The sequence below is a fragment of the Saccopteryx bilineata genome, chromosome 2 (assembly GCF_036850765.1).
Source record: "Saccopteryx bilineata isolate mSacBil1 chromosome 2, mSacBil1_pri_phased_curated, whole genome shotgun sequence".
Classification (NCBI taxonomy): Eukaryota; Metazoa; Chordata; class Mammalia; order Chiroptera; family Emballonuridae; genus Saccopteryx; species Saccopteryx bilineata.
In genome coordinates this window covers 347,893,261-347,906,378 of record NC_089491.1, presented here as the reverse complement: position 1 = coordinate 347,906,378, position 13,118 = coordinate 347,893,261, and the positions used below count along the sequence as shown (strand labels likewise).

Here is a 13,118-nt window from a genome sequence, read left to right as displayed (position 1 = left end):
TAAACCTGGCTCTTCAGGACTTCCTTTGTCTTTCAGGGATTCTTGATAAGATAGGCTGGCTAGTTTGAAAATAAAACATAAGGTAATACATAAACCTGTTAATCTGTTTTATCATGCCTTCCATTGATATGAGTCACTTACAAATAAAATTTTTTTGTTGCCCTTTTCTTCTTTTCATTTATTTATTATTGGCAAAATAAGAACTCCAGTGCCAAAGATGAGAGCCATTGAAAGCATATAGCCTATATAGGGAGAGAGAGCACTGCAAAATTAGAGAGAGGGTACCAGGCCTAATGGCTAGCAGATGCTTTTCTTAGGTTAAATTAGTTCACAAACCTTTGTTTAACCAACACTGTTTGATGATGATGATGGTGGTGGTGGTGATGATGATGATGATGATGATGATGATATTTGGATTCTTGGGAGCCCTCTTGGGTTACATGTTCAATTGTTGAGCTTCTACTTTGAGAAGGGCATTTCTGCTTAAGTTTGGTGTCATCATTAGTTACTCTTAGTACCCATGCTGAGTTCTCAAATCTGTAGCTCACCTTGTAGGCCCACACTGTTCTTCTCCTGGATGAAGACTATTGCTTTCATCAGATTGGCTGTAGTAGATGGAGGACTTGAACCTGTCTGGACATGAATTTTTGTACTGGAACTTTTTCTCAGTGGCTGTGGCATCTCCTCATTCAGTTGAACGTGTGCTAGGTTTAGGTTTCTTGGACATACAAAAGAAATATAAGTTAGATTCACTGTACCCTAGGAAGTGTGCACTCTTATTGGAAAATGAGAAATTCATGAAAAAAAAAAAAAAAACTACCTGACCAGGCAGTGGCGCAGTGCACAGAGCGTTGGACTGGGATGCAGAGGACCCAAGTTTGAGATCCCGAGGTCGCCAGCTTGAGCGTGGGCTCATCTGGTTTGAGCAAGGCTCACCAACTTGAGCCCAAGGTCACTGGCTCGAGCAAGGGGTCACTCACTGTGCTACAGCCCCCCAGTCAAGGCACATATGAGAAAGCAATCAATGAGAAACTAAGGGGCCGCAACGAAGAATTGATGCTTCTCATCTCTCTCCCTTCTTATCTGTCTGTCCCTGTCTCTCTCTCTCTCTGACTCTCTCTGTCTCTGTCACACACACACAAAAAGAAAAAAGAACTAAGGTAGAATGTGACTATGACTAAATATATGGTACAGGTAGTAAATGCTATAGGAAGCCAGGAAAAGAAAGATGAACTTGGATCAAGGAGTTGTGAAATCCTTTGGGGGGGGGGAGGGGCACTTGAACTAGGCTATAAAAGTTTAGTTAAGTGGAAAGGAAGAAGAGTAGCATTCCAGATTCTGAAACTGAATGATTAACGGTGTAGGGGAAGGAATGAATATGGCATATTTCAGGAAATGGGGTGGACATTTATCTGTCTGGAGAGAGCGTTCCTGTGGAGAACAAACAATGTGAGATGGTTGGGTAAACTGAATGAACTTAAATTCCAGAGGGCTTTGAATGATAGCTGAGAATATAGACTTTATTCCATGAGGTGATGGGAATCACTGATTACTTTTTTAATAAGGAAGGGACATGGTGAAAATGGTGGTTAAAGTGATTGAAATTGTAGAGGAATGTAAACTATGTTGGAAGGGTGTTGCCAAGAAGTACAGAGTTGCTTTTGGAATCCAGGAGTGAGAGAAAAAGGGACTCAGTGAGAGTGATGTTGGAGGGAAAGGTTCAGAGTCTTTTACCAGAGGCCTTTGAAGGGAGAATTGGAACTTGCTGTCTGGCTATGAGGAGGGGAAAGAAAGGAAAGAATCAAGCAGAGTTCAGAGTCTTGAGCCTATAGCCAAGTGTTCCCGATGTTAGAAATAGCAACACTAAGGAGGGAGATGAGTTTGGGGAAGATAGTTGATACTGACACATATGGTTAGGTTGAGTTTGATGTTACTGTGAAAAACTCAGAATATGTGTATATATGTGTGTGTGGTTTTTGTAGGTACCACACTTTTATCTCAGTTCTGAAATCTCCAATGAGTATTGCAAACTGAAAGGCTATTTCTTTTTTAATTTTCAAATTAAAAAAAAGATTTGTGGCAAACTCATTTGGCAACAAAACCTGGTTTGAATGAACACAGGACCATTTGTAGTCTTTACTCCATTTATTGTGAATATTCAAACTTTTCATTACAAAACCTATCTTTGCTGTGTTAACATATAAACCCTAAATCTTAGTGACAACACAGTATGTCTAGTACAGAGAAGGGGAGGAAAGAATTTCCCACAATGAGTTAGGGACCCTAATTGAGGTTGGCTCCACTGCTCTGGACCATGTGGCTGCCAGGGAAGAGAGTCTAGAAACTCACTTCTTTTCCCAGCTCTTGGTCAGAACTAGTCACAAAGCCCAAAACTAGTTTTAAGAGAGGCTAAGCAGTACACAGGAGTGCATGAAGTATCTGTGAGCGTTCTGCCTCTGCCATGGAAATGCTGCCCCAGATACCCTTCTGCTGGGGAGAAGTGCCATGTAATACATAGAACATGTACCATACTACCTCTCTAAATCGAAAAGTGCATTCTGAAACACTTCTGGCCCCAGTGCTTCTGGCTAAAGGATAATGGGCCTGCATTATTATTTATTGAGCACTTATGATTTATCAGGTACTGTTCTCGTACCTTTATAGGTTATTTTATTTAATTCTTTTGATGACTCCATGAGAGAGATACTATCACTGACCTCATTTTACAGATGAGGAAACCAAGTCACAGAGAGGTTAGTAACAAGTTCAAAGTTACATAGCTCAGAGGTTGTAGAGCCAGGGTTTTAAGCTAGACAGTTTGACTCTAGTAGTTTGACTCTAGTGCTACAGTCTTTTCTTTTTTTTGGGGGGGGGTTATTTATTGAATTTTGGAGAGAGGGGAGAGAGAAAGAGGGAGGAGAAATGGGAAATATCGTAGTAGTTGATTCCTGTGTGTACCTTCACAGGGCTAGCCCAGGGATTCGAACCGGTGACCTCAGCTTTCCAGGTCAACACTTTATCCACTGCGCCACCACAAGTCAGGCTCTAGTGCTGCATTATTAATGATGACATATCTGCTTCAGATACATGACAGACAGGTGAAGGTTTTTTTGTTTGTTTGTTTGTTTTTTAAGAGAGAGGAGACACAGAGAGAGAGAAAAGAACAGAGGGAGGAGCAGGAAGCATCAACTCCCATATGTGCCTTGATCAGGCAAGCCTGGGGTTTTGAACCGGCGACCTCAGCATTCCAGGTCGATGCTTTTACCCACTGCGCCACCATAGGTCAGGCCCAGGTGAAGTTTTGCTTGAGAGATTAGGACTGGACATAGAGATTTGGGGATCTTTTATTTAGATGTTGCCTGATTTTTTATTTGTACTGAGGAGAAGATGTAAGGTAAGGGAGGGAAATCCAGAGGCCAAAAGTCCAAACATCAAGAAGAGGTCACATGTAGGGGGAGAGTTGGTGAGAGCATGTGTAAGAGGAACTTGCCAAGAAGCAGAAGTGGCTACTAGAGTGGGGGCAGGTTCCTTGGGCTGGAATAGAGTCACAGAGATGGGGAAGAGAAAAGCTTGTGAAAGGGTTCTTAGCCAGTTTGAAATGCCTCAGGGAAGGAGAATGGTTGTCAGGAAAGAATTGAATTAAGTTATCTTTTTCTGAACTTTCCTTATCCATGGCTTAGTCTCATCAGCCTGACAGGGCAAACTCAGACTTAGGAATTTGGCAGATCTGGGCACACTGTGTAGTACATAAAAACCAGCTGTGGCCCTGCATCCTGTTCTGAAAGGCTGTCACCACATCAGAGAAGGGACTCAGAGTGCTAGGCTTCACTAATCACAGGCTTTGTTAGTCTTGAGTAGGAGTGATTTGGGGCAAAAGTTTATATATTTTTTTTCTTCTTTATTCATTTTTAGAGAGGAGAGAGAGAGAGAGAGAGAGACAGAGAGAGAGAAGGGGGGAGGAGCTGGAAGCATCAACTCCCATATGTGCCTTGACCAGGCAAGCCCAGGGTTTTGAACCAGCGACCTCAGCATTTCCAGGTCGACGCATTATCCACTGCGCCACCACAGGTCAGGCCAAGGGCAAAAGTTTAATTCCAACTAACTGCATTAATTTCTGACTAATAGAATAGTTCTTAGATTATGGCCTATCATTAATAAATTTGGTTCCATCAGTCCCATGAAGGGACTGAGGGGATTCCTTCATAGGTGCATCTAAATATAATGTCCCGACCAGTGATGGTGCAGTGGGTAAAATGTCGACCTGGAATGCTGAGGTTGCCAGTTTGAAACCCTGGGCTTGCCTGGTCAAGGCACATATGGGAATTGATGCTTCCAGCTCCTACCCCCTCCTCTCTCTCTTCTCTAAAATGAATAAACATAAATCTAAAAAATAATAATAATAAATGTCCTAATTTAAAAATAAGAGCTTTGTTACGAGTTTATTGTCACTATAAAAAATAGATAAAAAGTCAACAGGGAAAACTAAGAACATCTGCATAAACTATAGACTTTAGTTAATACATCAATGTTGGTTAACTAGTTAAAAATAAAAAAGAAATGTACTATACTAAAATAACATGTTAATAATAGGGGAACCTGGAGGGGGAGTATGGGTACTCTCTGTTAGGTTTTTTTGTAAATCTAAAACTGTTATGAAAATAGAATCTATTAAAAAATAATAGTAATAAGAGAGGTATACCATGGTGTCCTGGGCTGTGAGCAGGAGGTGAAAAAATGTGGTAACCTACCTTCAGGGATGGACAGGACTGCAAATTGTAGTGACCATTGGGCTACTCCAGAGCCAGTTGTGGAACCTAGAGATAGTGGTAAGCTGAAGATGGCATGTCAGAGCATGACAGCATGTCTCAGGCATCATGCTTTAAAGGGCTCTTACCTTGGTAACTGCTTAGCATTTCAGGGAAAGGAGGAAAAGAAGACAGTGAAAAAACTGCTGTCACTCATATAAACCTTGAATTTGCAGAATAATTTCCCCTGCAGCAGCACCTCCCTGCCTTTCTGCTTCTCTCTCTCTCTTTCTCTCTCTCTCTTCCCCCCTCCCTTCTCCCTCCTTCCCTCCTTCCTCTCTCCTTCTTTCTTCCTCCCCCTCTCCCCTCCCCTTTCCCCTTTCCCCTCTTCCTTCCTCCAGCACCTAGAATGCAAACCATTTGGGGCATACTGGTCCCCATCTACCTCCCCTATCTGCATCCACTCACAACCTTAGCTATAGCACCCCTTACTGGTCCCCCAGGCCCCATAGCTTGTTGCATGATGGGTACCAGTCTCCTGCTTCTTACTCCCTTATTACCCTAGATATGGGGATCTTTCCATTTCCTCCATGAGTTCCAAAAAACAGTATCACAAATGACCCTTGGATAGTTTCCTTTCTCCAGTGCTCCCATTGAAGCCCTGCATCTGTGTGTAAAATAAACCTCTTTTGCCTGTGCAATGCTTAAATCATAGGATAGTATAGTAGTCAAGAGCTGGGCTACCACAGTTTGAAACCTGGCTCTTCTTTTACCAGCGTCATAACTTTGAGGGAACTTAGGGATAATAATAGTACCTATTGTGAGGATTAGTTTAATTGATATATGTAACATGCTTAGAACAAATCTCAGTACATAGTATATGCTCAATAAATGTTAATTATTGTCATATGTTATTCATGGATAAAGTGGTCCGTATGTTATATTAAGGGATGAGAGGGCTATACCAGGGTTGTGTTTGAAGAGTTGTCACATCACATACCTGTTCCTCAGGGAAGCTTTGGTCTTCACTGTTTAGTAGATGACCTTTTCAGGGTCATTAAGTTCTTTGATTCCCTGTTTCCTTATCTTTAAAATAATGGGTTAAAAGAGGATGATAGACTTATATTTTAATTCAGCAATTCCCAAGGTGTGGTCTAGGGACCTCTAGTTGGTTCCCAGGACCCTTTCAGGAGTCCATGAGGTCTAAACTATTTTCATAATAATACTAAGATGTTACTTGCTCTTTTCACCCAAATTCTCTTACGAATGTATAGCAAAGTTTCCACAGGCTACATGATATGTTTTGTCACAACATTTTGAAAGCAGAAGCTGATATGAGAATTCAGCTGTCTCCTATTAAGCCATGCATGAAAAGATGTGCATTCTCTCTCACTAAACTTTTTAAAGATAGTTATTTTTTAATAAAAAATGTGTTTATGTTAACATAGTTTTTAATTATTTAAAAATGAATAAAATAAATTTAAATTTTCTCAGGTTTAATTTTTAACATGGGAAATATTAGATATAATTTGCATAAACAGAAGCTCTTTGGGGTCCTCAATAACTTCTAGGAGTATAAATTAGAACCACTGGTCCAGTTCATTGAACTGGAAGAGAATTCTAGGCCCCTAATATCTTAAGGAAAAAGGAAATTCTTATTATGCACCCATCCAACCTTTCAAATTCTCTTTTCTCTCTGCTCTGTGTTCCTCATCTTCAAATACTCTGAAACCCTCTCCTTTCTTCTAAGCCACAGTCTATTAATGCCTTTTTCAATATGATTTTCATTCACTGATTATAAACTCTTCTCATCTCTATTTGTTGATTTCCTAACAATCTTACTTTTTCCTCTATACTTATATTTTTTCTGTCATGTCTCTTCTCTTTTCCTGTAATTTTTAGCTCCCACAAGTGTCTGTTTGCCCTTTGCAATATCTCTTCCTTCTTGATTTGTTCCTTAACATTTTAACATTTCTACTTCCTTTTTTTATATTTACATTCAACTTTTCTCCATCTAATAAATCCATTTAACACATATTATTAAGCACAAATATTATATACCATTCCCTTTGGTAGTCACCTGGGTACAGAAACAAGATAGAGCCCTGGCTGGTTAGCTCAGTGGTAGAGCGTCGGCCTGGCATGCAGAAGTCCCGGGTTTGATTCCCGGCCAGGGCACACAGGAGAAGTGCCCATCTGCTTCTCCACCCCTCCCCCTCTCCTTTCTCTCTGTCTCTCTCTTCCCCTCCCGCAGCTAAGGCTCCATTGGAGCAAAGATGGCCCGGGCCCTGGGGATGGCTCCTTGGCCTCTGCCCCAGGTGCTAGAGTGACTCTGGTCGCAACAGAGCAACGCCCCGGAGGGGTAGAGCATCGCCCCCTGGTGGGCAGAGCATTGCCCCCTGGTGGGCGTGCCGGGTGGATCCCGGTCGGGCGCATGCGGGAGTCTGTCTGACTATCTCTTCCTGTTTCCAGCTTCAGAAAAATACAAAAAAAAAAAAAAAAAAAGAAACAAGATAGACATAATCCCTGTCCTCCGGAGTTTATAGGCTACCTATGCTGCTCATTTAGGATAAAGCTGGGGCAGTTATAGGTAGGTTGTACAGGGTTTCAGTTTACCTGTACTGGAGATAACACCGAGGGGATCATGGAAAACAATAGTAGCAGCAGTGACCATTTATTGCATATCTACTATGTATTAGATATTTCACTTACATTATCTTATTTAGTTCTCATAGCAGCTCTGCAAATTAGATATGTCCAGCCCCACTCTACAGAGGAAAAGTTAGAACTCATAGAGACTAAGTAACTTACTTGTGGTCATAAAGCTAGGAAGTATCAGTGCTAAGATTTCTTTTTCTGTTCAGTCACATCAGCCAAGAAGGAAGGTATCCTGGTTGGGAAGTTATATGGAGGGGTGAGATGCTAGAGCATAGCAATTAAGCTGGGGCAGCCCCCTAGGAATCTTGTCTCAAGAGCTTTGTTGCTTCTGAGGTTAGAACTGGAAGGCTACAGTACATTGAAAAGGAATTCCTATAGGGTAGTGAAGCTGGAACAGGACATCAGGGATATTTGCTTAATATTGCTAAAGAACTGCTTGTGGCTTACCTGGGAGTAACACATGCTTGAGAACCTGCTAACCTGTCTTTCATTTCTTTGGCAGAGTGACATCAGGATCAAGTTTGAGCACAATGGGGAGAGGCGGTAAGTCTGCCCTCTGATCTGTGGTTGTGTCCCTGGAGTGATTCTTCTGGGGTCACTGGCTGGACAATGGGTTTGACTGGGCATAAAGGGGAAAGCTTCACCATGACTTGGCCTACCAATTGAGCCTTGTTTCTTGTCCAAATAGAAGCCGTTTTAACTGCTGATACTTTCTTTACTCCTCTGCTCTTATTCTGCCTCTGGGAGGTCTGCCAGTTTGCTAGGGGAGGAAGTCAGGAACCCAGATCTACTCAGTCATGCTTCCAGAGACACTGATACTGTACAACCTGTGGACATTAGAGGGAGTTCTGGATTCTCCTGTGATGTGTCTTTCCCATCCTTGGTAGGGTAGCCCTTTTTTTGTCCACATTAGGTGCCATGTTGGTGAATTGGAAGTTTCTTTATCATGTCTGTAGGTCATAAAAGCTTCATCACATCCCTCAGATGTGAAAGATTTCAGATCATTTGAGAATATAGAGGGAGTTTTTTAGTCTGTATCTTACCTTGTTAGGGAATTGAAAGTAATATTGCAAAACCCTGATGTCCTTTTCTCCACTGTCAGTATTTAGTTTTTTTGTAGAAAGTCAAGGTAGATATTTTAGTGGAGAAAAATATGACTCCACTTAATTTCTCAACTTATTTAAGGAAAAACTTCTAAAAACCATAGAGAACTCTGGTCATGGGATATTCGGGACCCTGTATGTGGAGTGTGTGTGCATAAGTGTGCCTTTTTTATCTGTTTCCCACTTTTTGCCTTCCTCCCATTGATATCCCCATTTTTCTTTGCCCTCAGTATTTCGAGAAGTGACGAGATACTCATGAAGATAAGTTCCCCCTCCTTTACAAGTCCCACCAGCGGATGGTAGTGCCTCTGGACATTCTTAGAACTGGTAGCTCTCTGCTGCTGGCAGCTTTCAGTCCACTTTGAAGCTAGGTCCATAGTATATATATATATATATATATATATATATATATATATATATATATATATATATATCTATGGTTGCTGCTTTTCCTTAAAAGATATATCCACAAGCCCATAGGGTTGTCAGAGGCTTCCTGGTGGAAACATTTGCAGAGCCACAGTCCTACTGCTGCCGTGTGGGTTCTAAAGTTGTTCCAGCCTGGAAGGAGGAAGGTTGTTCTGAGCTCTGTTCCCAGCTTCTCCTCTTGTGTCCTACCAGTAGCAGAGAAGTTAAATTGTCTCTTCATTATTACTGCTTTTCACACTTCTGATGTGACTGGGTTTTGGAAGGATGGCCGGCTAAACTTGCTACAGCACAGTTTTAAGAAGTAGATATGAAATCAAAAGCTCAATTGTGTTGGAGCCTAATTATGCAGTTACGCTCTCCTGAATTCCTGTTCCCAAAGTAGTATGCAGTTACAGTGAGCAGACTTACACTGAGAAAGTGTATGTGTTTAGTTTCAGAGAAGCTGCCAGATTGAAACCACAAATATTTAAGGTGGTCAGGCAGGAATGGCCTTTTGAAGCCCTGAGCGGCAGAGCATTGGTATCAAGGTTTTGAAAACTGTGCATTCTCTTTTTATGGAGCTGTTTCCAGGAGCCATGGCATTTCACTGTTTGTGTACTATGTGTGGAATAGGAACTTTATAAAGTTTGTGCAGGGAAGCCAAATTCAAGCTGCTCTGTGCCAGCCAGCTCTGGTGTCATGTATGTATGTCTTAGGATTTTGTAGACAAGATTATTGTGGGCTTTCTTTACTTTTTGCAGGGCATGTGGACTATACATATCTAAATATTATGGGCCCTTATAGAATTAAAATTTATAGAAGAAAAAGGAAAGAAGTTTCCCTTTGCTTTGGAAAGTTGGGGCCGAGACTCCTGACCCTTCTTCTTAACCCCAAGAGGGCAGAAGAAGAGGACTGTACATAGGATCTCCTTTCCTTTTAAAACCTTCATGTCTCGCCTGACCGGGCAGTGGCGCAGTGGATAGAGCGTCGGACTGGGATGCGGAGGACTCAGCTTGAGCGTGGGCTCATCTGGTTTGAGCACAAGCTCACCAGCTTGGACCCAAGATTGCTGGCTCAAGCAAGGGGTTAGTTGGTCTGCTACAGCCCCCCGTCAAGGCACATATGAGAAAGCAATCAATGAACAACTAAGGTGTCACAATGAAAAACTAATGATTGATGCTTCTCATCTCTCTGTGTTCCTGTCTGTCTGTCCCTGTCTTTCCCTCTCTCTGACTCTCTCTCTGTCACTGTATAAAAAAAAAAACAAAAAACTTTCATGTCTGGACACTGGTGAGGGGGTGTTTGTCACAGGTTTTAGACCCCTCTTTGAAGCAGTGGCCTAAAAATGCTTGTTACTCACCATGATGATAGCAATTTAGATCTTACCAAATCAGGAAGTCCTGGTTTCTGATCTTGACTAGGCTTTTGAGGATTTTGAATGAATCATTGCCAGGCCAAATGCAGGAGAATTTATCTCTGAGCCTGATTCTTTTATAATGTGCTAGGGGCATATGAATGGTCTTCTGATATTTTATTTAAAATGGTTGGCCCCTTTTGAACCACTGCTGAGGTCCTGATGAAGGGGGTGTGATTTGCAATTAGAAATTTACAGAGAGTTATTCTCTCAAAGGCTCTCAAAAAAAACACATATCTAGATAACCCATATCTAGATAGCACCCAACAGTATCATTGCTCAAGACTGATGATTTAAGGGAGAATAAAGGATTATAATATGGTAGGGTTTCCTGGCGGATACAGGCTAATATATTCAGCAATATAATTTCCCACATTAAAGAAATTATATGGTCAGATTTCATTAAAGTCCAATGGCATAGAGGTTTCCTGTGGCTTATTGCTTCTTTGTCTGGTCATACCTCCTCTTACTCTGGGGGAGGATTGAAGATGTGAAAGTACCACACACTACTTCTTCTCAGCTTGGAGAAAGGTAAAAACTATAGAAGCTCCCATGGTTGAGTGCTGTTACTCCACCACATGCTAGTCAGATTTCATCTAGCCTAGATGTACTAAGAGATAAAGAACATTTTAATATACATATTCCTGATTCATAATTCTCCTTGGAATTATCTCATTATATTCTTTGCCTTTTTCCTATTGATTTAGCAAGTATTTTGTCCAAGTTTTTGCTTTTATTTATTTATTATTATATATGTATATTTATTTATTTATATTTTTCTGAATTGAGAAGCGGGAAGGCAGAGAGACAGACTTCCACATACACCAGACCGGGATCCACCCGGCATGCCCACCAGGGGGCAATGCTCTGCCCATCTGGGCCATTGCTCTGTTGCAACGAGAGGCCTTCTAGCGCCTGAGGTGGAGGCCACTGAGCCATCCTCAGCTCCCGGATCAACTTTGCTCCATTGGAGCAGCCTTGGCTGCGGGAGGGGAAGAGAGAGATAGAAAGGAGAGAGGGAAGGGTGGAGAAGCAGATGGGCACTTCTCCTGTGTGCCCTGACTGGTAATCGAACCCGAGACTTCCACATGCCAGGCTGACACTGCCACTGAGCCAACTGGCCAGAACCCCAAGTTTTTGTTTTTAAGTGTGTGTGTGTTTGACAGAGAGGGGCAAATAGGGATAGATAGGAAGGGAGAGAGATAAGAAGCATCAATTCTTCCTTGTGGCACCTTAGTTGTTCATTGATTGCTTTCTCATATGTGCCTTGACGAGGTGGGGGGGCAGTGGCTACATCAGAGTGAGTGACCCCTTGCTCAAGCTGGCAACCGTTGCACCAAGCTAGCGACCATGGGGTCATGTCTATGATCCTACACTCAAGCCAGCAACTCCACGCTCAAGCTGGTGAGCCCACACTCAAGCTGGATGAACCTGTGCGCTCAAGCCGGCGACCCTGGGCTTTTGAACCTGGGTCCTCCAGGTCCCAATTCGACTCTCTATCCACTGTGCCACCACCTGGTCAGGTCTAAGTTTTTTTGTTTGTTTGTTTTGTTTTTTACAGGGACAGAGAGAGAGTCAGATAGAGGGATAGATAGGGACAGACAGACAGGAACGGAGAGAGATGAGAAGCATCAATCATCAGTTTTTTGTTGTGACACCATAATTGTTCATTGATTGCTTTCTCATATGTGCCATGACCGCAGGCCTTCAGCAGACTGAGTAACCCCCTGCTCGAGCCAGTGACCTTGGGTCCATGCTAGTGAGCTTTTTGCTCAAGCCAGATGAGCCCGCGCTCAAGCTGGCAACCCTGGGGTCTCGAACCTGGGTCCTTCCACATCCCAGTCCGACGCTCTATCTACTGCGCCACCGCCTGGTCAGGCCTAAGTTTGTTTTTAAAACGTTGTTGGTTTATTTTGTCAGCAGAAGTCTAAATTTTTTGTTGTTAAATTTGTCTTATGTATTTTATGTCAACTTAGCGCTTCCCCACTCTAATATTTTTAATCTTATATTTCTTCTATGTTTGTATAGAAAAAGTATATTTATATGAGTTTCTCTCTGATTTCTCTCCTGCTTATCTCTTATTTTTGTTTTAATTATTTAGTTTCAGAGTATTGTGTTAAACCCATATGAAATTGCCATTTTAGGACTATTAGCAGTATTATATAGTTCAATCTAATACATTCATTTAAACTGTTTAATGGAGTCTGACCAGGCGGTGGTGCAGTGGATAGAGCATCAGACTGGGACACGGAGGACCCAGGTTCAAAACCCTGAAGTTGCTGGCTTGAGTGCAGGCTCACCAATTTGAGTGTGGGGTTGCTGGCTTGAGCGTGGGATCATAGACATGACCCCATGATCACTGGCTTGAGCATGAGCAAAGGGTCACTTGCTCTGCTGTAAATCCCCACCCCCCCACCATCAAGGCACCTATGAGAAAGCAATCAATAAACAACTAAGGTGCCACAATGAAGAATTGATGCTTCCCATCTTTCCCGTTCTGTCTGTCTGTCCCTATCTTTTCCTCTCTGTCTCTGTCAAAACAAACAAACAAAAAAACCTGTTAATGGAAATTTTAAACACACACAAAAGTAGAATAATATACTGAACCTCCATGAACCTGTTATCAGCTTCAACATTATCAATATTTTCCCACCCTTGTTTCATTTTTCTCTGCTTTTAAATTTTGCTGGATAGTTAATGAGAAATCATGTTAACACCTATACAGTTTTAACAAACTGTACTATTCAGTGGTTTTTAGTAATTCACAAAGTTCTTACACTATCCTCCATT

At 42.0% G+C, this 13,118-nt stretch overlaps 1 protein-coding gene across 4 annotated transcripts in view; it reads left to right on the top strand.

Annotated features, from left to right (window-relative positions):
• MAP3K3 (mitogen-activated protein kinase kinase kinase 3) overlaps positions 1-13,118 on the top strand; it is an 84,981-nt gene that overhangs the window by 26,372 nt on the left and 45,491 nt on the right. For all 4 annotated transcript variants that reach the window (XM_066262644.1, XM_066262647.1, XM_066262643.1 and 1 more), the window contains exon 3: positions 7,906-7,946. In XM_066262644.1, coding sequence (XP_066118741.1) covers positions 7,906-7,946 — 41 coding nt within the window. The remainder of the gene's footprint in view (positions 1-7,905; positions 7,947-13,118) is intronic.